Source organism: Echinops telfairi, unplaced genomic scaffold (assembly GCF_000313985.2).
Source record: "Echinops telfairi isolate 266 unplaced genomic scaffold, ASM31398v2 ScPeMD7_7416;HRSCAF=8454, whole genome shotgun sequence".
Classification (NCBI taxonomy): domain Eukaryota; kingdom Metazoa; phylum Chordata; class Mammalia; order Afrosoricida; family Tenrecidae; genus Echinops; species Echinops telfairi.
The window spans coordinates 466,107-488,260 of record NW_022111316.1 but is presented as its reverse complement, the minus strand read 5'-3'; the positions used below and the strand labels follow the sequence as shown (position 1 = coordinate 488,260).

At 63.1% G+C, this 22,154-nt stretch overlaps 1 protein-coding gene across 1 annotated transcript in view; it reads left to right on the top strand.

The window, feature by feature from the left end:
• Positions 1-4,028: 4,028 nt before the first annotated feature.
• The window catches only part of DAGLA (diacylglycerol lipase alpha), a 19,336-nt gene continuing 1,210 nt past the window's right edge, over positions 4,029-22,154 (top strand). The window contains exons 1-18 of the mRNA XM_045297045.1: positions 4,029-4,140; positions 4,341-4,552; positions 5,729-5,830; positions 6,192-6,330; positions 9,527-9,614; positions 11,246-11,380; positions 11,562-11,639; positions 12,741-12,865; positions 16,141-16,294; positions 16,772-16,855; positions 16,941-17,018; positions 17,375-17,455; positions 19,246-19,388; positions 19,654-19,722; positions 19,913-19,985; positions 20,100-20,296; positions 20,674-20,803; positions 21,097-21,284. Of these exons, the coding sequence (XP_045152980.1) occupies positions 4,046-4,140; positions 4,341-4,552; positions 5,729-5,830; positions 6,192-6,330; positions 9,527-9,614; positions 11,246-11,380; positions 11,562-11,639; positions 12,741-12,865; positions 16,141-16,294; positions 16,772-16,855; positions 16,941-17,018; positions 17,375-17,455; positions 19,246-19,388; positions 19,654-19,722; positions 19,913-19,985; positions 20,100-20,296; positions 20,674-20,803; positions 21,097-21,284 (2,171 nt within the window). The 5' untranslated portion in view covers positions 4,029-4,045. The remainder of the gene's footprint in view (positions 4,141-4,340; positions 4,553-5,728; positions 5,831-6,191; positions 6,331-9,526; positions 9,615-11,245; positions 11,381-11,561; positions 11,640-12,740; positions 12,866-16,140; positions 16,295-16,771; positions 16,856-16,940; positions 17,019-17,374; positions 17,456-19,245; positions 19,389-19,653; positions 19,723-19,912; positions 19,986-20,099; positions 20,297-20,673; positions 20,804-21,096; positions 21,285-22,154) is intronic.

Genomic DNA, 22,154 nt, shown 5'->3' with positions numbered 1-22,154 from the left:
ACAGGCTAAACTCCACCCCTTCACTCTTAATAGTCTCAAGTTGACAACAGATGATGTAAGTACCACGCCCACTGCACATCATCCTGTCCCCCATGGGAATCTGGCTCCAGATTCCTGACTTCCCGCAGGCCAGCAAGACCACCTCCTGTCTCCGTGCAACCTTAGCTGGAATGCCCCATGCCTAAGCCTGACCATGGACTCATCAGCTGGGCCCTTGGCTGGCTTGTGCAGCTTCACAGAGACCCACTCCCAGGCTACGCCCTGAGAGGCACCCTGGCCTAGGGCCCCTTCCCCAGAACCTTCCCAGGCCCAAGCTGCAGTATCCAGACTTTATCTGCTCAGCCAGCCCCTCCTGCAGCTGGTGCTAGCTGAGGGTAGTGCCAGCCCCTGCCCGGTGCTCTCCTGTTTCCAGGCGTCTCAGCATGCCCACCCCACCAGGTGCCGTGTTAGCACAGCAGCCTCTTCACATGCAGTGCCCTCCCCGAGCCCTGGGCTGCCCATCTCGCAGCTGACATTGCTACAGGCCCCGAGGGAGGGAAGAAAGTGGTCCCCCTGAGTGTCCGGGAGGAGCGAGGATGGAGCAGGCAGGGCAGGGAGCAGGGCCAAGGCTGCCCCGAGGAGGGGGCCGAGGCTGGAGCTGGGGTTGGCAGTGTGGTCAGCCAGCAGGCTAACTATATGCTCATGTGGCCAAAGCCACATTGTGGGTGAGGGGCTTGTGAGCCCCAGAGGGAGCAGCACCCATGACAAGGCAAGCTGGGTGGGGGCTATCAAGGAGGGCTTCAAAGAGGGTGGCATTTTGACCAGTGTGGAGAGATGAGCAGGATGTCGCCAGGCAGAGGAACCAGGCTGAGCAAAAGCTGGACCCTTCCAGAAGAAGTGTTTCTAGGAAGGGGAGGGAGGCCTGGGAGGGCGAAACTGGGTGGCCTCCAGCTAGAACCCACCCCCGGAGTGTCCTGCACCAGGACTAATGCATGATGGGGTTCAGAGAGGACATGGCAGAGGCCCCAGGGTGCACAGCAGGCAGGTGGTACCAGGCCCTTGCCCTGCCGCCTGCCTGAGCGGCTCCAGCTCCGTCCTGAAGGCTGCAGGGGGCCTTGGATGGTTCTATCAGCGGGAACTGCATGTGCACTTTGAAAACAGTTTTGCAGTTTTGAACAAGAGGAACTCCAGGACTGGTTAGTACTAAGACTCGGGGCCTGGTTCACCAGCAAGGGAATTGGGGGGGCCCGGTGAGGGGAAAAGGAAGGCCTCCCCTCAGGGTCTCAAAAATCGTTCCATCCATGTGATGGGGACCCCACTCTCCTCGCACGCCACCCACACCTGCCTGGGCTGGGGGCCCATCCATGGGCACAAGGAACCCCCACTGCACACACCCCCTGGGCCTCCTGCTGGTGGGGGCAGCTGCAGCCCTGGTCTGGGGCAGACTCGGGCCATAGCACCCAGCCCTCCCCCACGCTGATGTAGGGGCTGAGCCTGGGACCGGAGGTGGGCGAGCAGGAGTGGCTTTGTGGGGGTGTCAGACCAGGAAGTAGCTTCTGCCCCCTCCCTCTAATACATTTCCTCCCGATGAAGTCACACCCCGCAGCCCGGGGAACAGACCCCCATTGTGAGGGGCTGGGGTCTCGAGAGAAAGGCCGTCTTTCAGGCCCTCACAAGCAGCGGGCTGAGATTGACGTGTGCACCAAGAGCAGCCCCAGGCCGGGGCCAGGCCTGGCCACCCCGCCCCAGCCATGACCTGCTGGTGACCAGGCGGTGGGGAGGCTCCACGTGCACCCCCGCCTCCCCTGCTCCCAACTCTGACATGGTCAGAGTAGCCGGCATGGTCGCTACCCCTGGGGTTCCCTCGCTGACTCTCCAGAACCTCAGGGGAGCCAGGCCAGCCCATTGCACAGATGAAGAAACCGAGGCAGTCCTCGTAAGTCCCAGAAGCCCCAAGGCTGGGGTTCCACCCCTGGGACTCTGCAGGGTGGGCCGGCCCTGATGCAGAAGGGGCCGTGTGAGTTGGGTGGGCTCTGCTGTTAGCTCTGGTCAGACCCCCACCGCACCCCCCTCACCAGTCAAGGACAGAGCCCTGCCTGCCTCCACCCACCCACCCACCCCATCCTTGCCTGGGGCCTGGGGCAGGCTCCCCTCGCTCCTCCCAGCCTGGGAAAGAGCTGCCTGGCGGCTGGAGCACCAGACAGCCAAGGGGCTGGAGTGTGAGTGTGAAGGGATTTGGTGTGGGTTAAGGGATCCTTAGCCAGTCTGGAGGGGTGCAGCCTGGAGCAGGGGAGCTCTGGGGTGTCTGGGAGGACATTTCGCAGGGTATACCTGCGGATGAGACATTCCGGGTTGCGGACAAGGGGTTCCATGGATGGTCCTGTGCTCTGGGGCCCCTGGGGAGGGAGAGTCGGGTGCAGAGCAGTGTGTGTGGCACCTGCTGGGACCATGAGACCCACCGCCTCTACCTTACCAGGTGAGCGAGGGGAGGGGACATCCCCAGCTCTGTCCTGCCCCTGCCCCCCTGCCATTTGGAACTCAGAAGCTGTGCAGTCAGCCGCTGGTCAGGGCCCATCCCCTCCAGCCTCTGTCCCTACCCCCGGTCAGTGGGCCAGCCTTCTCCCGCTCCCCAGTAGCTGCGCTCTAACTCCTTCTCGGACCAAGAGTGGGTGATGTCACTTCCTGAGGGAGGGGGGAGGGGCAGGCAAGACCCTGCCGCTGGCTCCCGCCCACCAGGCTGGCCAGCAGCTCTCCGACAGGGCTGCAGAAATGGCCACACAGGGACAGGAGCCCCCTCAGCAGCAGACATGCTGCCCAGCCACCTCTAGGCCCCACACCCCTGCGTCCTCCCCAAGGGCATGCCCTCCTGCCCAGCAAGACTTGGCCACTTCCCTCCCTCCTGGGACACATGTCCTCCCCAGAGCCATCTCCAGGGAGCAAAGGAGCTGCCCCTACCCCAGGACCAGGTGTCATGTAAGCTTCTGACAGCCTTGGCTGGGTAGGGGAGTAGGGGTCCCTGGCAGGGGTCCCTGTCCCCACCCCCCCCACCCTGCAGCCCAGGAGCTCAGTGGGACCAGCCCCTGTGGAGAAGCCCAGCCCAGCGTCCTTCGTCCCTGGAGCTTGTGTGTCCATGTCCTAGCCAATCTATCTGCAGGCTACTGGCTCAGGTGGGCGTAGGAGGCACGGCTCCCTATCGCCCTCCCAGCAGTTGGGACCTAGGGTCCCCAACCCTTCTTCCTGGCCCCCTACTTTGACCAGGTTCTTCCCGCTCCGGGGCAGTGCAACGGCAGGGGGGCTTCTCCACGTAATGAGGGGGAGCAAGGGGGCCTTGACAAAACCAGACCGGGGGCCTCATGCTGTCAGTCTCTGCCGAGGGCGGGCCCACCACCTCCACAGCCCTACCTGCCTGGCGCCTGCTCTCCACGGGGCCTTCAACCTCCCACCTGCCCCAAGAGGACCGTGTGTATTAGCCAGGTCTTGTGCAGGGGCAAAGGGGGCCTAGAGGTTGGGGGCACCGACCCTGCAGAGGAGGCACTGTGAGCCTGAGGCTATAACGGGGACAGAAAGTTCCTGGGGTCACTTCAGCTGGAAGCTGGTCTCAGTGCCAGCTTTAAGGGCAGGAGACCCCAGGGTAAGGCAGATGGCCAGCGTTGGCCTGCCGAGGTCCATGGTGGTGGCTCTGGGGAGAGGAATGGGAGGGGTGCTGCCCAGAGATGGGTCATCATTTCCTAGGGCCTAGAAACCCCTGGGACCTGGTGGTGTCGTGGTTATGAGTTGGGCTGATAACCACAAGGTCAGCCGTTCCAAACCACCAGCCGCTCCCCAGGAGAAAGAGGAGGCAAGGAGTTACGGTCTCGGAAACCCACAGGGGCAGTGCTACCCTGTCCTGTAGGGTCACTGCCAGTCAGCATTGACTGGATGGCAGGGAGTTGGGTTTGAATCCTCCTAGGACTTGTGGTGCTGGTGGCCTTGGCCCTGGCGTGCGGCTGGCGGGCAGCTGCAGACCCCTCTGTCCCCTCTAGGAGGTGAGCCCCAGGCCCGCTGAGCCTCCGCCGAGCCGCCAGCCATGCCTGGGATCGTGGTGTTCCGGCGGCGCTGGTCTGTGGGCAGCGATGACCTCGTCCTGCCAGCCATCTTCCTCTTCCTCCTGCACACAACCTGGTAAGCCTGGGGGAGCAGGGAGGGGGGGCCTGAGTGCTGGTCCCTGCCCCCAGTCCCTGCCCCTAGTCTCCTCCCCCAGCAGTGGCAACCTAGGCAGGCTGGGGCTCCCGCCCTGGCCACCCAACCATCAGAGCTGGGGAGGGATCTGGTGGGGGGGCATGGCCAGCTTGTGCCTGCAGTATCACCGGGTGTCCCTGCAGGTTCGTGATCCTGTCTGTGGTGCTCTTCGGCCTGGTCTACAACCCGCACGAGGCCTGCTCGCTGAACCTGGTGGACCACGGCCGGGGCTATCTGGGCATCCTGCTGAGCTGCATGATCGCCGAGATGGCCATCATCTGGCTGAGCATGCGCGGCGGCATCCTCTACACGGAGCCGCGCGACTCCATGCAGTACGTGCTCTACGTGCGCCTGGGTAAGGGCCCCAGCGCGTGCGCCCCTACACCCCAAAACCTCGGGTACGGCCCGGCTTGCCGCTTGCCCACACGCAGCCCCACCCTGTCTTTATAAATAAAGTTTGGTTGCAATGTGCTCCTTCATTCCTGTATTGTCCGGGGTCCTGGCAGAGCTGGAGGCAGGACCACCTGTACAGAGAGAATCTCCTGGGGCCCAGGTGTGGCACATGTGCAGCTGAAGGGTGGGGAATGGGGGGGGGGCTTCAGCTGTCCCAAGATACTGTCCCGAACAAGCCCCCCCTTTCCCAGGAGGCCTGGGGGTCCGGCGTGGCTTCCAGGAGCCCCAGCCTTCCCTTTGCTGGGCTCCAGCCCCAGCTAGGCCTGAGCATGGCTGCTCCTGGTCACTGAGCAAACATCTGTGCTGCCCTCCCCTGGTCCCTGCCTAGTCTTCTCTCCAGGGAACGATGCTCTCGCTCAGTTGACAGCTACGTGGGGGGGTGGGGGGGGGAGCAGGGCCCAGAGAGGTTAGCCCATTCCCTCAGGTAACACAGCGAGGACCACTGGGTGGTTTGGAGCTGGAATGTGAACCCAGCACCTCGGCCTCTGGCACCGGGACCTGAGCTGCTATGGCTACCCAGAGGCTACAGCCAGTGACTTCTCACCTGGTACCCTGTCCACTTCCCCACTGCCTTGGCCCTGGCACAGTGAGCTGGCTCAGAGTGTGGACCTTGTAGCCAATCACAGCTCCTCCCCCTTCCCATCTCTCTCCTCCCCGTCCCCTCCCTCCTCCTCTCCAACCCTCCCCCTTTTCCTTCCCCTCCCCACTACTCCCTCAGGTTCCAGAGACCCCTCCCTAGGAAATCAATCCTAGCTCCCACGCTTCCACGACCACTCTCTCCTGCTCACACAGGCCTGCGACACCACCCCACCCCGCCCCCCTATTTTACAGATGAGACCACAAAGTCATACCAGACTGGCCCCGCTGGGTCCAAAGCCGAGTAGAATAAGGGTCACTCTCTGGGCCACCTTCCCAGGAGGCCGTGGGGCTGAGGGTGCGTAAGCCGGCTCAGGCACACATGGGCTGGTCCGCTAGCGTGTGGGACCCTCCACCAGACCCTGGAGCAAGCAGAGCCGCCTCGGGTGCCCCGCCCCCACCCCAGCATGCACGCGCCCTCCCAGCCACCCGTCTTTTGCAGCCATCCTGGTGATCGAGTTCATCTACGCCATCGTGGGCATCGTCTGGCTCACCCAGTACTACACCTCCTGCAATGACCTCACTGCCAAGAACGTCACCCTCGGTATGTCCGAGCTGCTCCGCCCAGCACCCAGCACCCGGAGGGACAGGGCCCCTCCTTCGCCCTGCAGCCTATGTCTGGCTCTGGAGCCCCTCCTCAGGGTGGGCAGCTCCAGGTGCCTCCCTGGACACCCACATCGCAGCCTTCCCTGGGCCGAGGGCAGCTAGGGGACGGCGTGTGGCCAGAGCTTAGGACCCTCAGCTCTGAGCCAGGGACTTGGGCTTCACCCAGGCACAAGCCAGGGCAGGGAGGCTTCCCGTTTAAGCACAACACCAGGGGCTGCTATTGAGGGAGCTTGAGGTAGGGAGGGTGTGGGGGTGCCCCCAACACCCTCGCCTCGCCCTCTCCCATGCTCCCCCGACAGGGATGGTCGTCTGCAACTGGGTGGTCATCCTCAGCGTCTGCATCACCGTCCTCTGCGTCTTCGACCCCACGGGCCGCACGTTCGTCAAGCTGAGAGCCACCAAGAGGAGGCAGCGCAACCTGCGGACATACAACCTCCGGTCAGTGGGCGGCGCGCCCCGCCTCCGTGTCCTGGTCACCCCAGCAGTGCTGAGAGCCCGTGCAGCGGACCCCACTCTGTGCTTTGCTCGCGGGAACTTACTGCAACTCCTGGAGCGGGCTGCGGCCACGCACCCCCAGAGAGGTTGGGTGCTTTGTCTGAGGCTGCACGGGCCAAGCCTCCAGTACAGACCACGCTGCTGCCGGCAAGGTGCAAGGTGGGGGTGGGTAACCACCAAACCCAAACCCTCGCCCACCGCAGTGGGACTGAGGAGAGCTCTCCCAGAGGGCTTCCGAGGCTCTCCCCTTCAGGGGAAGAGCCTGCCTCAGCTTTCGAACCGTCGACCTTTCCGTTAGCCACCGAGCAGTTAACCGCTGTACCACCAGGGTGCCTACAAGGGGGTTGGAAGAAGTTAATCAGGGAAGGCTTCCCAGAGAAGGTGGGCTTCCTTTCGCTCTGTGTTTTATAAAAGGAGCAACCTGAGAGCTGGCAGAGCACTTGGAGGCCCTCACCGGGGCCCAGCCAGCCCAGTGCACGTTGATGGTAACTTGTCAAATCGGGGACTCAAACCCATGCCCCATGCATGCCCATGCAAGGCAGGACCACCACGGGGTGAACTCCCGCTGCGCCATGACACACCGGGTCCCTTCCCCCCTTTTGCCAACCCAGAGCAATTGTGATGCAGACCAGAAATCCAAGTCCCGGAAAGGGCGAGTCACCTGCCCCAAGTCCGGTCCCGTGGGTGAGGAGTGGAGCTGGTCCTCCCTCCAGCCGGGGCTGGGCTGCTCTCCGCCCCCCCCTTCAGCCTGTGTGTCACTCACTACCCACTCAGACCTTCCACTCACTATCCACTCAGACCTTCCACGTCAGTGACTCCTGGATGCTGGGCCTGATTCAGCCACTCCCTGCCCCTGCAGCCAGGCCTCGCAGCCCCGCCACCGCCACCGCCCCCCTGTACGCCCTCTGCGTGCACGCCCCCATCTGACCTGGTTTATGGGCTCTGTGGGCCCTGGGTGGGTGAGTGGGGGAGGTTGGAGTAACAAAAAAATTTCCCTCTCTGTCTCTCGGTAATTACCTCTGGGGCCCAGGGCGGCCTGTGACACTGCAGTGGGGGGGGGGGGGGGGGGGTTGGGTAGGTAGTTTCTGGTGGTCTAATTAGAATACTTTCTAGGACAGCTTTTGGCCTGAGCCTGGAGACCGGGCTGGCCAGGCGTGGGGGTGCGGCTGGACTCCCTCTCAGGCCGTTCTCTGCTCTGAAGCCAACAAGGACATGTCCAGGCCAGCACCTTGCTGCTCTGGGGGTTCTCATGGAAGGGGGTGGGTGGGGGGCACGAGGGGGAGCAGGGTGGAGGCAGGCTGGAAGGTGGTTTTCATGTTGGGGAGTTTAGAAGTGGCAAGCCCCTGGTCCCTTCTCCTCCTCCTCCCAGTGAAATCAGAAGGGATGGTGGGTGGCTCCCATCACCACTCCCCCGGGAACTTTGACCTTAGGCGGCAGACGGGCCGGACATCTTGGCCTTTCTGTCCAGACTTGGCGAGTGTTCCCCTTTCTGGGTCCTGGTAGCCTAACTAATTCACGTGGTCCAAACCAACCATCTCCATCCATCCAGCTTCCACAAACTCCTAGAACCATCTGCCCCCTGGTGTGTAGCAGGGGTACTGCAGTACAGCAGGAAATGCCCCTTGAAGGGGTGAATGCCCTGTTAAGATTGAAGGGTCCAAGAACCCGGCTTAGCCAGGGGTCTGCCCCTTGGTCTTGACCATCAGCAAGTAGGTCACTGGTTTAGGATCTGTGAGGCTGCCCAGGTTCCCCAAGGGCTGGCAGCTCCCTGAAACCTCAATTCCCTGCGACTCTTGTTGAAATTAATGTAATTTGTGTTCAAAGCAAATTCATTTTTCATTCAACAGTTTATGCCTGTTCATTTCCCGGCAAGAGTTGCAACCCCTCTGGGTGACAGCATGCTTCCCACCTCCTCCCTTGGCTCCCCTTGTCCTCCAGCCTTCTCTCCTGTCCCTCCTGCCTGCCTGCCTCCCAAGTGTGGTTTTGGGGTACACGCTGCCCTCCTGGTCTCCCATGGTGGGTTGGACCCAGGAGGATGCTCCTCCCTGCTTTCCGGAAGAAAATTGATCCCTGGGGGTGTGGGTCCCCTTCCAAACTTTAGGGGTCACAGCCTCAGGGGTTCTAACCCATCTTTATCTCCCCTACCGCCCCCAAATCTGGTTGTTTTACCAATTTTGAATTTTGTTACACATTTTTGTTTCCTGCCCAGCTTTGTGCCCCCGTCCTGATCAGAGTGGTAGTCGGGCACCCTCTAATTCTTCTGATCTCAGGAAAGCGAGCCCCGGGGCTCTGGCCCAAGCCGTGCTGAGGCCCAGGGAGGCTCTGGCTTTCCCTCTCCCTTCCCCTGCTGTCTCAAGGAGTGAGAAGCCTGGGGGGGGGGGGGGGGCAGGCAGGCTGGCCTGAGCTGCAAAGAGGGGCCAAAGAGCTCAGGAAGGAAGTCTGCCTGTCCCTGCTGATGGACGCTAAGTGCCTGACTGCATTTGAAGGCCACCCTTGCCTGCCCCTGCTGACTACCCAACATCAGACTCCCCAGAAGCCAGCGAGAGGGCACGGCCCTGAGAACTTTTCAATTGGGTGTTTACATGCTTTGTTTATGCTCAGCACACAGACTTCTGAGCACCCGACATTGAGGGCGGGGGCGGGGAGGGGGGGGGGAAGGGGGAGGGCATGGAAGATCACTGGCCCACCCTTCTGCCTCTGGGTCAAGGGGCTCCAGCCTCCTGGGAAGCCTCTCCCCCCATCAGAGCAGCCAGACCCCTTGGGGCTGGGATGAGAATAGATGGGGGTCAGCCATGCAGCTGAGGGAGGAGGGCCTGTGTAAAAGTGTGCATTCACATCGGAAACTGCAGCACCTCACTGGGCCTGGAACCTTCTCATAGGTCCAAGGACACCAGTCTCTCAGATGGGAAGCAGGTCTGTCTGAGGCCTGGGGTGGCCCCCATCTGCAGGACGCCCCCACCCCCCTGCCCCCAGCAGTGTCCCTGTCGGCCGACAACCAGGTCACTGACTACCTGCCTGTGGCTGAGCCTGGGCCCCCTTCTCTCTCCAGCACCCCTATGTTTGGTGGGGCCCCAGGTACAGGCTGCCCCGTGCCCCCCCACATCCCACCAACTACCAACCCCCCATTTCCCCATTGCAGGCACCGCCTAGAGGAGGGCCAGGCCACCAGCTGGTCTCGCAGGCTCAAGGTGTTTCTCTGCTGCACACGGACCAAGGATTCCCAATCAGTAAGTCTCGGGTCACTCCCCTGGCGGAGCCCCTGGGTGCCGTGCGGGAGGTGTCGGAACATGAGGAGGGCTGATCAAGGTTGCAGGACAGCTGTCCACCTGCTCTGCCAAGGGGATGGCAGGTCTGAAGGCCTGGCCTCGAATCTGTATAGGAGCCCCAAACACTCAGAATTCAGGACAGGCCAGAGAGCAGGGAAAGCAGTGTCCACACGCACATGCGCGCCTGAGGGAGGGGGAAAGCAGGGTCCTTCATCCTTGAGGTGGAGGGCTGCAGGCCGGCATGGGAGGAGAGGGAGGGGTTCCTGGGGTCACCCAGCCCACCTCATTTTGCAGATCAGGCTGAGGTGGCCTGCCTGCTCAGCATCCCACAGCTAGTTAGTTAGTGGCAGAGCCAGTGGGCATGTACCCCTTCCCCCCAGTGGCAGACTCAGGAAGACCGGGAGCCTTACAGTGAGTAGCTAAGTGAGAGAGCACCCCCCCCCAAATGGGTGGAGGCACCCCACGCTCTCAGAGGGGTTATGGCCCCAGGCTGGGCCAGGCCTGCCAGGGAGAAGGCGTGGTGGAGCAGCCCCCTGGAAGGTGCAGGCTGGGTCGCCAGGTCTGCAGGGACACACTGAGGTACTAGGGCACAGGGCCAGGGTCAGTGTACAGGCCGGGCACACAGTCAGGAGTTCACATACAGGCTGGGCACCTGGGAACAAGGTCAGGGGTCAGTGTACAGGCAGAATGCTCTCCCCATACCCCCACCCCCACCCCCAGGTTCTGACCAGAGCCTGGGTTCTAGCAGAGTCCAGCACCGCGGTCAGCCAGAAGCTAAGTCCAGCCCTGGACACGTCTGGTTAGCTGGGTCATGCTTCTGACCACGTCCATCTTGTCTGGGGTCACAGGCCTGGGCTGGGTCCGGCCCTCCTGGACCCTGTGGGCATTTGAGGAGGCAGCACAAATTTCAGGCACTCGGGGTGAAGGCCAGCAAGGGAGCCTGCCACCCTGAACAGCTTCCCGCCACGGCCTCCTGGGAGGGTGCCCAGGGCGCCCGAGGCCGCACACGGCTGTCCTGGGAGAAGCCATAGGGCCAATGGCCCTGAGACCACACCCCTTCCCAGGCAACACCTTGTGGTCACTGAGTGGACTGCCATGAGGGTGGAGGGCACTCAGTGGTGTGGGGGTAGTGGGCAGCAGGCAGCTCAGTCAGGGCTCTCTTGGCATGTAAGAAAGCCAGGCCTTGACTCCTAGTGTCTGGGAGAAAGATGGGCTTTCTACTCCTATAGAGTGACAGGCTGGGGAACTCACAGGCCAGTTCTACCTGCCCTAGAGTCCCTCTGAGCCGGCATCGACTCAGAGCCAGATGACAATGAGTCTGGGCTTTTTTCCCAGCGGGCAGGAGGGATGGGATGCAGAGAGAACAAGAAATGGCTCGTGCCTGCTTCTGCGGGGAGTGGACAGTGACTCTCAGTGTGCCGTAGGGACTCAGATGAGAGAACAGACCACCCGCCCCCGGCGAAGCAGTCTGAGGGTCCCAAGTCCAGGACAGGCCTGTGGGGCACCTCGGGGGGATTTAACACCTGCTCTCTCCTTCTCCTGCTCCCCCATCGCCTGCCCACCCCCCCCCCCCCACCCCCTGCATTTCCCAGGATGCCTACTCAGAAATCGCCTACCTCTTTGCGGAGTTCTTCCGGGACCTGGACATTGTGCCCTCGGACATTATCGCCGGCCTGGTGCTGCTGCGGCAGAGGCAACGAGCCAAGCGCAATGCCGTGCTGGACGAGGTGGGTAGGGACGCTCCCACCGCCCTTCGCAGCTGCCCCTCCCGCCTGGGGGGGGGTCTCAGCCCCAGCCCCCGCCCCTGTCCCCCGGGACCGGGACAGTGGTGGCAGAGCCAGGAGCCACGTGAGCCCCAGGCCTCTAGGGCCTGGGGAGTGACCCCGCCCTCATTGGGGTGCCTTGCAGGCCAACAACGACATCCTGGCCTTCCTGTCGGGGATGCCGGTGACCAGGAACACCAAGTACCTTGACCTGAAGAACTCGGTGAGTGGGGGGACCCTGCAGGGGCGTCCCTGCCTCCACCCCCACGCACCCCGCCCCTGCCCCGCTCCTGGGGCTGCAGGCTGAGCTGCACTGGGGCTGCCAGGCTGCTGCCATGAGCAAAGGGCAGTGAGTGGGGGACCTTCCTTTCCGACTGGGACACCAGGGGAAGCCCCACCTCAGGTCCTGTGTGGCCGGCCAGGAGTGACTGGAACTGGCCCCTATGTGAGTCGGGCTGACCCTCCCCTCGAAGAACCACATTGGGGTGGGTGACTGTGAACCATACAGTTTGCTCCTGCCCCTGCGCCCATAAGGCCACCTCCACCTGCCTGCACCCCTTAGAGAGGGCCAGCTCCCCTCCCACCCCCAGCCGGCTGGCCTCGTCCACACCAGGAGGTAATTACCTTTTCCTGAAGAGCAGAGGAGGATCCCTTCCACCCTCCGGGCCCTGATTAAGGCGCTACCTCTTTCACTTCACAGATGACTAATCGCCCTCTTTAACTTTTACACGGTGACTAATTCCCTGTAAGTACAGGAGAGGCCTGCCATGCCCTGGGTCCCAGTGACCCCTCCCCTCCTCAGAGGGGGCAAGCTCCTGTAGCCACAGCCTCCTCCTGCCCCAGAGCCCTGACCCCACAAGTCAGCTGCATCCACCACCCCTGGGTCCCCAGAGCGAAGAGCTGGGACCCAATGAGCCACCTGCCCCGGGCCTCCAGCACCCAAGCCTTGCAGGGTTAAACACTCCCTCCCTGCAGCCCCCAGCCCAGCCCTGTGGTTCAGGTGGCCCTCAAGCCCCTGCAGGGCTAGTGACACTGATCTAGTGGCTCTCTCTCCTCCCAGGAAAGCAGGCCAGGAAATGGATCCAAAGGAGCCCCAGGACAGCTCCCGCCCCCACCCCCAGGAGGGTTCCTGCCCTGCTGGAGATAATTAGGGAAGGGCAATTATCACCTGGAGGAGCAGAGGGCCCCTCTCCATGGCAGGGCCACACCTGGGAGGGGCAGCATCCTGGTCCTTCCAGCCCCGGCCCCACCCCACCCCCACCCCGGGCCCCAAGCAGGGAGGGCAGCACATGGAAGCGCGCCCCCGCCCCCTCCTGTCTTCCAGCAAGAGATGCTCCGCTACAAGGAGGTCTGCTACTACATGCTCTTCGCCCTGGCCGCCTACGGCTGGCCCATGTACCTGATGCGGAAGCCGGCCTGCGGCCTCTGCCAGCTGGCCCGCTCCTGCTCGTGAGTACCTGCCTCCTGGGGGCCCGGAGGAGGCACCGGGCCTCGCCCCAGACTCCAAACCTGGGGACTGGCAGCCTTGGGCCAGTCAGCCCAGGACCACAGTTTCTCCGCCTGCTCCATGGGGCATTGTGGAGAGGACGCAGTGGGTCAGGGCCTGCCTCTCGGAGGCCCACCCGCAGTTGGAGGCCCTGCCCTCGTTCTCAGGGAGCCAAGGGCAGGTCAGACACACAGCTCCCGGGAGCGTCAGCCTCTGTCTGACTGGGCTTCTTGCCTCTGCACTGGGCCCACACAGGCCCAAGGAGGACGACTTCCCGGGCTCCTGACACCTGTCAGGGCTGGCAGCCACTTCCGTCCCCACTGCCGCTGCCCCTTCCCCAGCACTGGCACCGCAGCACGCAGCCACCTTCTGTCTGGGCCAGGGCTTCAAAGTAGGTCATTCCAGCCGCACTACTCCCCATCCCCCACCTCGGGGACTCTACCTTTCACACCACACCTGCACATCCCCCTTCAGGGCCCCAGGTGGCTCAAGGACACCCAGGCGTGCGCATCAGACCCCTTGAGAGTCCGGTTCTGTCCGTCTAGGCAGGAAAGGTCAATTCTCTGAGCGGGGGTTAGCCCAGTGCAGTGATTTCAAGCTCTAATTGGGAAAGGCTGGCCAGTGCTCTCAATCTTGCCCCCTACCCCCCCAGCCCCCACCCCTGCCTCCAGCAGCCGATCAGAGAAGACACCACATCCAGTCCGACTGCTGGGGGACCGGGGTCCTGAGGCCTGGGCTCTCACCACCTGCTTCATGGGCAGCCTCAGGGGTATCTGTCCTGCCTGCCCACCGGACTCCAGCTCCAGTGGGACACAGGCAGGCTAGGCTGCCCACCGGACTCAGGCCCCAGGCAGGCACAGAGAGGTGTTATGCAAACAGGGAGGGCGTGATCCCCGGTGCCTTGATGTTGGAGGAGGGTAGACACCCCTGAGACACCATGAGAGCCACATGGAACATACCTGGAACACCAGGTGTCATGGGATGGAGACAGGCCAGGGTGTCACTTGAGGCCAGGGGCCTTGCCAGCCTTCTCAGCACCCAGCCTGCCCTCTGTGGCCCTGGAGCCCGGGGACACCAGCCCCACCCACATCTTCCTAGGGTCTTCCCCCAGCCTACTGTCTTGGAGCCCCCCACCCTTCCTCCTGCCCAGCTTTCTTGGGGGCAGGAGAACACACAGCCTCTGACCCTGCCAGGGGTCCAACCCCGGCTCCAGCCACCTCACGGCAGAGCCTGCCCTCAGCTCCCGGGCGCCTAGACCGCAGATAGCCAGCCTTGAGCACCTGTGCCGGGCCATATGTGGACTGCTAACCTCAACGGCCGGCAGTTCAAACCCACCCGCCGCTGCTCCGGAAGTAGATGAGGCCATCTGCTCCCAGCGAGATTCTCAGCCTCAGAAACCCGTAAGGAGCAGTTCTACGGACCCTAGGGCTGCTGCCAGTGGAAGTTGAGTAGAGGGTGGTGGTGGGTCTGAATGGGGGTTTTGTGGTGTGCCAGGTCTGTTTAGCACCTTGGCACTTGATGCCACGTCTAAGCTGCCAGCGCTCACTCCAGGGCCTCGCAGCCGGGCCTCATGTCTCCTGGCCACGCTGAGCTGAGAATTGGAGCTCAGACCCCTGACTGGCAGGTGGGAGGGGTGGGGGGGGGCGGTGCTCACCGGAGGCACTCTCTACCCCACCAGACCCCAGGGGCTCGTGCACCTGAGGTTTCTCCAGTGGAAAATGTGTGACAGTCCAGCAGGTGAGGACAAATCTCAGCTTCCCTGACACCCAGCATCTCCATCCTTCTCATGGCACCACAGCTGGCCGCAAGGGCCTGGTGACGTCACCGCTGCCCCATCTAATGGGCGCTGGCTCCCTCTGGTGGCCAGAGGAACAGCTGCAGCCTTCACTGGTTCCTCGCTCAGCACTCTCCCCTGGGCTTTAGCTAACGAAGGGCAAGATCAGCAGTTTGAACCTGCCAGCCTCTCCCAAGGAGAAGGAGGTGGCTCCCTGCTCCCCCAAGGATGTAAAATCTCAGAAACCCAAAGAGGCAGTTCTGCCCTGCCCTGTCAGGTAACTAAGGGCAGAAGCGATGTAATGGCAGTGGGTTTGGGGGGGCGAGGCTGCCTGCCAGACTGCCCATTGGGCTGCTAACCACAAGGTCGGCGGTTCAAACCCACTCACGGCTCAGAGAGAGAGAGAGAGAGAGACCGGCAGCTCCCGTGCAACTGTGCGGGGTCACCGCCAGCATTCTGACACGATGGTGGGTGGGGTGTGTCTGGCAGTTGCTATAAATATGTATGAGGAGCCCATGTCCTGGAAGGACAGACAGGACAAACATGGAGATGGGTGCTGGGGAGATGGATGTCAATGTAAAGTTGGGTGTGCCCTGGGGACAGGGGCATCGGGGTTCGAGATGACATGGCCGGGCTAGGCCTCACTGTGATATGGTACCTGAACAAAGGCTGGGAGGAGGGAGGGGCAGCCAAGCCAATGTGGGGAGAGGGCGCTGTGGGTCCAGGGAGGTAGGGCAAGGCGGCCAGGGTGCTGGAGGGAGCAGGAGTTGGTGGTGACAGGCCGGTGGGGGCTAGGTGGGGAGGGCTGGCAGTGGGGAGGCCCCAGCTTTTACCAGAAGGGGATCCCTGGGCACAGGCACGGCGGGATTGGAGTGCAGACATGCCAAGCTCCGGCTGGGCTGCCAGGGGATCAGGCGTAGGCACAGGAGTGCCTCCAGGCCCTGAGCTGGAGGGAACAGGTCCTGAAGTGGGGGCAGAGCTGGCGTGCCACCATTGGGAATGGGCATGGCAGGGTGGCTCCAGGCATTGCAGTGTGCTGCTGGTGGGCCCGTGGGGCTCGAGGGGGTGGGAGGGAAGGTCAGGCGGGCAGTCATACCCTGAGCTGTGGGCCTGCAGAGGCTACAGTCCTGTCGGGCAGCCGAGGGGGCTGCCTGGTGGAGGTCAGGAGCAGTTTGTAGGGCCTCTGAGACCAGTGCGTGGGGATCACCAGGCTTTTCTTCCTAGGACCTATGGGTGGACGCACACTGCCTCTCTGTCAAAGGGTGGCCCCACCTAAGTGAAGTGGGGGGAAACACCCCAGGGAGTGAGGAACCCACCTGCCACCCTGCTGCCTGCGAGAGGGCCTGTGGGCCAGGGGCAGAGGATGGGTTAGGTGACCGCCGGGGGATGTAGCCAGGGTGGTCTGCAGGGGAGCTTGCTCACTCCTGTCCCCAGCCCTGAGCGCTGTGCCCCCACCCCATCCAGGTGCTGCCTGTGCCCTGCCAGGCCCCGGTTCGCCCCCGGCGTGACCATTGAGGAGGATAACTGCTGTGGCTGCAATGCCATCGCCATCCGTCGCCACTTCCTGGATGAGAATATGACCGCCGTGGACATCGTCTACACCTCCTGCCATGACGCGGTGAGGGGCCCCCACACCCCTTCCCCGGGCCAGCCTCAGCCCCAGGTGGGCAGGCAAGTGGGCAGGCTGCCTGCCAGCTAGGGAGTAGGGCTTGGAGGCGGAAGGGTCAGACCTCCCTCTGTCTCCCCACCACCCAGCCCACACAATCTCAGGGGTCAGGAGTGTCCCCCACCTAGCCGAGTGAAGGGCTGAGGACATAGTCAGGGTCAGTTGGCTAAGAGTGGGTTTCCTGGTACCCTGCTTTTGGAAGAATTGGGGAGGAGACATGTATCTTGCTAGGGGGTGCTGGGCTGTCGGGGGCATGGCCACAGGAGTCTGAGAGGAGTGGCCAGGCAGGGGCTGCTTCAGGAAGACCCAAGTGTCCAGGCTAGGAACCAACTGTTCTTGTCAGGGAGGGGCTTTGTAAGGTCTCTTCCTCAGAGCCCCTGTTCCTCCTCCCTGAGGGGCCGCTAGGCTCACAAGCCACCTGCCTCTCAGGTCTATGAGACCCCCTTCTACGTGGCAGTGGACCACGACAAGAAGAAGGTGGTGATCAGCATTCGGGGAACCCTGTCCCCCAAGGTATGCTGCACATAGACCTCCCCACCCACCTGCCCCAGAGCACCTCGGGCTCCCCTCACCCGCTACCTCTCACCCCTGCCCCCAGGACGCCCTGACGGACCTAACGGGTGATGCCGAGCGCCTCCCTGTGGAGGGGCATCATGGGACCTGGCTGGGCCACAAGGTAACCACGACAACCAAACGGGCCAACCCAGGGCTTCTGCCTCCCTCCCCTTCCCCTACCCACCATCATGAACTGGGCACCTACACCTGCCCAGAGCCCCTCCCTCCTTCCCCTCCCCCCCACCCATCAATATGAACTGGGCACCTACACCCCAGGGCCCCTGCTCACTGGGTTCACCATCCACAGGCCCCTCGCCCCCCACCCTACCTGCCCAGGCCCTGCCCCCAGAGGAGCCTGTGGGGGTGGCCCAGGGGGACTTTCATCTAGCCCTCGACACCCTCCCCATCTGTGCACCAAAGTCACGGGGGCCGGTGGCTGAGCCTGGGCCCCGTCAGCACCACGCTGTCCCCGCCCAGGGCATGGTCCTCTCGGCCGAGTACATCAAGAAGAAGCTGGAGCAGGAGATGGTGCTGTCTCAGGCCTTCGGGAGGGACCTGGTGAGGCCATTTTCCTGTCCGTCTGCCCCCTGTGCCCCCCTCCCCACCCCACCCCCAGGCAGCAGGCTCCCACCCTCTTCTCTGCTCCCCAACGGGGGCCCTCTCACCCTCCCCAGTGCGGCCCCGCATGGTCACCCTGCTCAGTCCTGTGCCCTGTTTCAGAGCCCCTGCCCCATGCCAGGCACGGGCAGCACCAGGAGGATTCAGGCCAGGGGCTCAAGCCCCGTCACTGCAGGGCGTGCAGTGTCCTGAGGCCGTGCGTGGATGGAACGTGGAAGACGCTATTCGGAGGGAAGTCAGTTAGTCACAAAGGACAAAGGTCGTACAAGACCAGCATTATAAACATATACATGTTCATTATGGAAAGGGTGTCCCACCTAAAGGAACAGACTGGTGGTTACCAGGGGCAGGGGGTGGGGGGCGGGAGTAGAAGGAGGGTAGAGGACAGACCGGGAGAGAAGACTGTGTAAGACAACAAGCTCAAAAACCAAACAACTGAGCTCCCTGCCGCCAATGGTTTTCCTGAATCACAGCGACCCCTAGGACCGGGCAGCACCGCCCAGTGGATACCAGAGGTTGTAAAATCTTGGAGTTGTTTGCTTGTTCCCTTCATGGGAGTTTTATAGCTACATTTATTACACATTCCTATGATTAAAGCTGATCATAAACATGATCTTTTTTTTAAATGAGAGCAGAAAGACCTGTCTGTCTCCCACAGAGCGGCGGGTGGGTCCAAACGCTTGACTTTGCAGTCCGCAGCCTAACAGACCTCCTGCATGGGGGAGATGGGAGAAAAACCCTGGGGAGGTGTGATAAGTCGTTGAATGCAAAAGTGATGGTCTGCTTGGTAGACCCTCACCTAATCCACCAAAGTTAACCAAACCAAACCAAACCAAACCAAACCAGGAGCTTGGCAACACGAGTAGCAAGCCCCTGTGTTGAGCCTTGTGCTTGTTTCAAGAGCTCCTGGTGGCTCTCACTCACTCTCACTGACCCGGACAGCACAGGGTCGAACTGGCCCCGTGAGCTTCCAAGACTGTGATTCTCTACGGGAGTAGAAAGCCGCATCTTTCTCCCTCGTAGCAGCCGAGGGGTTAGAACTGCCGACCTTGCAGTCCATAGCCCAGTGTGTCACCACTCACCAGGGCTCCCCTAGTGACCCTCTCTCTTTCTCACTGCTGTCCGCCGAGTGGAATCTGACTCATCGCGACCCCATAGCACAGGGTCGAACCGCCCCCTGTGGGTTTGCAAGACAGTAACTCTTTATGGCAGTAGAAAACTTCATCTTGCTCCCTGGGAGCAGCTGGTGGCTTCTAACTGCCGACCTTTCGGGTTGCAGCCCCATCGCATAACCACTACCTGAGAAGAACACAGGGGCTGGAGTGGGCAGAGCAGGGTGACACACTCAGTCACAGCAGTGCACGCGGCCCTAGGGCCGTCGGAGCCACAGGCCCTGCCCTGTGCAGCGGCAGCGGGGCCCTGTCTGGTTGCTGGGGTGCAAGGCCTGGCAGGTCCCCAGGCGTGCCTTGGCTAATCTCGTGTGACCATAGCCGTGGTATGAACGGCCCCTCCTGGGCCCAGGTCCATCACAGCAGAGAGGGCCTCTCCAGGGAGGAAGCCCGGAGCAAGGTTTTGAAGGACAAGTAGGAGTTTGTGAGTTCGGCTGCCCTGCGTGTGTCTAGCCTGGCTCATCCCCTGGCCCAGTAGCCGCCAGGCCCGTCTCCCAAGACGGATGGGCCCTCTGCCATCGGCCTGGCAGGTGGTGGGCTCAGGCTCCTCTCGTTCCCCAGGGTCGAGGGACCAAACACTACGGCCTGATTGTGGTGGGCCACTCCCTGGGCGCGGGGACCGCCGCCATCCTCTCCTTCCTCCTGCGCCCCCAGTACCCGACACTCAAGTGCTTTGCCTACTCCCCACCAGGGGGCCTGCTGAGGTGAGCCGTCAGGCTGGGGAGGGAGGCTCCGAGCCTGGCCACCTGGGTGGAAGGACATATGGAGGGGCCAGCAGACCCCTAGTCCCCCCCCACCCCCGCAAAGCCGCCATGGCTGGAAAGGCATGGCGGGGAGAGGGCAGCCCAGCCCTGGCCCCTGTGAGCTGCCCCAGAGCCCCCCACCACCACCTGGGGTGCAGAGTCCCATCTGCAGCTTGGGGCAGCGTGGCTCCCGCCCCGTCTCACCCTCGGCTTCCTTCCCGGACAGCGAGGATGCCATGGAATACTCCAAGGGGTTCGTGACCGCTGTCGTCCTGGGCAAGGACCTCGTCCCCAGGCAAGTCCCCCAGCCCTGAAGGCCTCTCCTGGGAAGTTCTCCTTTCTTGGGCCCTCACCCCAGCTCCCCTCTCCTCAGTGGCCCCCCTGCCGTGTGCCCAGCGCTCCTCCCATCCTCTGGCTGGGTACCTGCCTGTGACTGGGGCCCTGCCAGACAGGCTGATGCTGCCCCCACCCCCACCCCCCACCAGGATCGGCCTCTCCCAGCTGGAGGGCTTCCGCAGACAGCTCCTGGACGTCCTGCAGCGCAGCACCAAGCCCAAGGTGAGCCCGCACTTGTCCTCATCTGTCTTCACCTATCCGCCATCCAAGCCCCCACCCCAGACATTCCGGGATTTCTCATCCCTGTCCCCGGCTCCTCCCACCCCACTCCCACAGTGGCGAATCATCGTGGGGGCTACCAAGTGTATCCCCAAGTCGGAGCTGCCCGAGGAGGCAGAGGTGACCACCCTGGCCAGCACGCGGCTCTGGACACACCCGAGTGACCTGACCATCGCCCTGTCGGCCAGCACCCCACTCTACCCCCCTGGCCGCATCATCCACGTGGTCCACAACCACCCTGCCGAGCAGTGCTGGTGGGTGGGCCACGCACCCTTACCTCCCAACCCCCCGCGGGGATCTCTTCTGAAGCAGGGACGGGGTGGGGGTGCTCGCTCACAGGCTGCCATCTGAAATTCCTGCGGGGGTGGGGACGGAGGGTGGCCAGCAGTCCTTTAGTGGGGTGGCCCTGAACCCTTGCCCCCAAGGGTGTGGACAGCCCCCTGCCAGGCCAGCGGGGGTGGTGGGAGTGGGGATGAAACCTGGGACGAAGCTCTATAGGCAGCCCAGACGGCCCTCGAGGGGGTGGAGGTCGTGGGGGGGGACACAGCCCTGCTGGCCGGGGACATGGGGGCCCCAGAGCTGACCTCGGCCAGGCACCCTCAGCCCCTGCCTTTCCGACTCCGTGCCCCAGCTGCTGTGAGCAGGAGGAGCCCACGTACTTTGCCATCTGGGGTGACAACAAGGCCTTCAACGAGGTCATCATCTCGCCGGCCATGCTGCACGAACACCTGCCCTACGTGGTCATGGAGGGGCTCAACAAGGTCAGCCCCCCACCCCACCCCGTGCCCTGCTGGGGGAGTCCAGGGGGCTTTGGGGGACCCTGAGACCCACCCGAGGCACTTGGACCAGGACAAGGGTCTCCCGATGAGGCAGCCCGGCTGTGGGTGCTGGTGAAGAGGAAGGTGCCAGCTGAACACAGGGCGGGGCGGGGACCTGGGGACAAGCCCCACCCAGCTCCCTCCAGGGAGTCGGGGGGGAGTCCATCGGGCTCTGTTTGGCCTGGGCCACTGCCTCACAGCTGGGCGCCTTGCCCACCCCGCCTTCCTGTCCACAGGTCCTGGAGAACTACAATAAGGGCAAAACGGCCCTGCTGTCCGCGGCCAAGGTCATGGTGAGCCCCACGGAGGTGGACCTGACGCCCGAGCTCATCTTCCAGCAGCAGCCACTGCCCACAGGGCCGCCCCTGCCGGCTGGCCTGGCCCTGGACCTCCCACCCGCAGACCGGCGCAACAGCAGTGTCCGGTGTGTGAGCAGCCCCAGGGGGCCTGGCCAGGGGCTGCTGAAGAGGCAGCAGGGGAGGGAACAGTGAGCGCCACTTCAGGGTGCATCCTGAGACCTCAGGGGGACCGCAAAGAGAGGCACCGCCCCTTCCCCCGCCCCCTCATAGCCGCTGTCCCAGGGCCCTGCTCCCCACCACCCCACTGCCTGCACTCCTAAGGGTGGCCAGAGGGGGAGCCAGTGCCCAGTCCACCCCTCCTGACCTCTTGTCCCTACACGTTGGACCCGGAGCCCAGGTGCCAGGCCACTCATCCCTGTGCCCTTGCTCAACTGCTCACCGGGGGCTGGAGGCGGGGGTCCACAGGAGGGAGAAAGTCCTTGGTGACCCCTCCACGGGAAACCCCAGGGAGCACAATTCTGTGGCTCACTCAGGGCCACTGCGTGGAGGGGCGGGAGGTGACAGCAGCCCCTCCACCCCACTTCCCATTCCCTGCAGCCAGCGAAGGGTGACAGCCCATGGGAGAGGGAGAGAGGCCCCAGAAAGAGGGAGGAAGTGACAGGGTCCCACCCTGGGGCTGGGAGGGGCTCCGGTGAGGGCAGCTCTGGGTGGCTGCTCCCCTCACCCCACTTTTGCCCCTTCCCCTCTCCCCCGGCCGTCTGTCTATCCATTGCCCCATGAGCGACCAGGGACAGAGCCACCAGTCTTGTCCCTTTTCTGGGCCTCAGTTTGGGGTCCCATGATGGGGGTACCAGTTTGGGTCCCCCAGCAGCAGCCCTGGAGCCCCAGAGTTCCCAGCCAGGCCTTAGGACCCCAGAACTTTATACTTTGCCATCTCCTGAGGCCTTTTAACCTAAGGCTGGCCCACCTCAGACCTCTTGATCCCCCAATTAGCT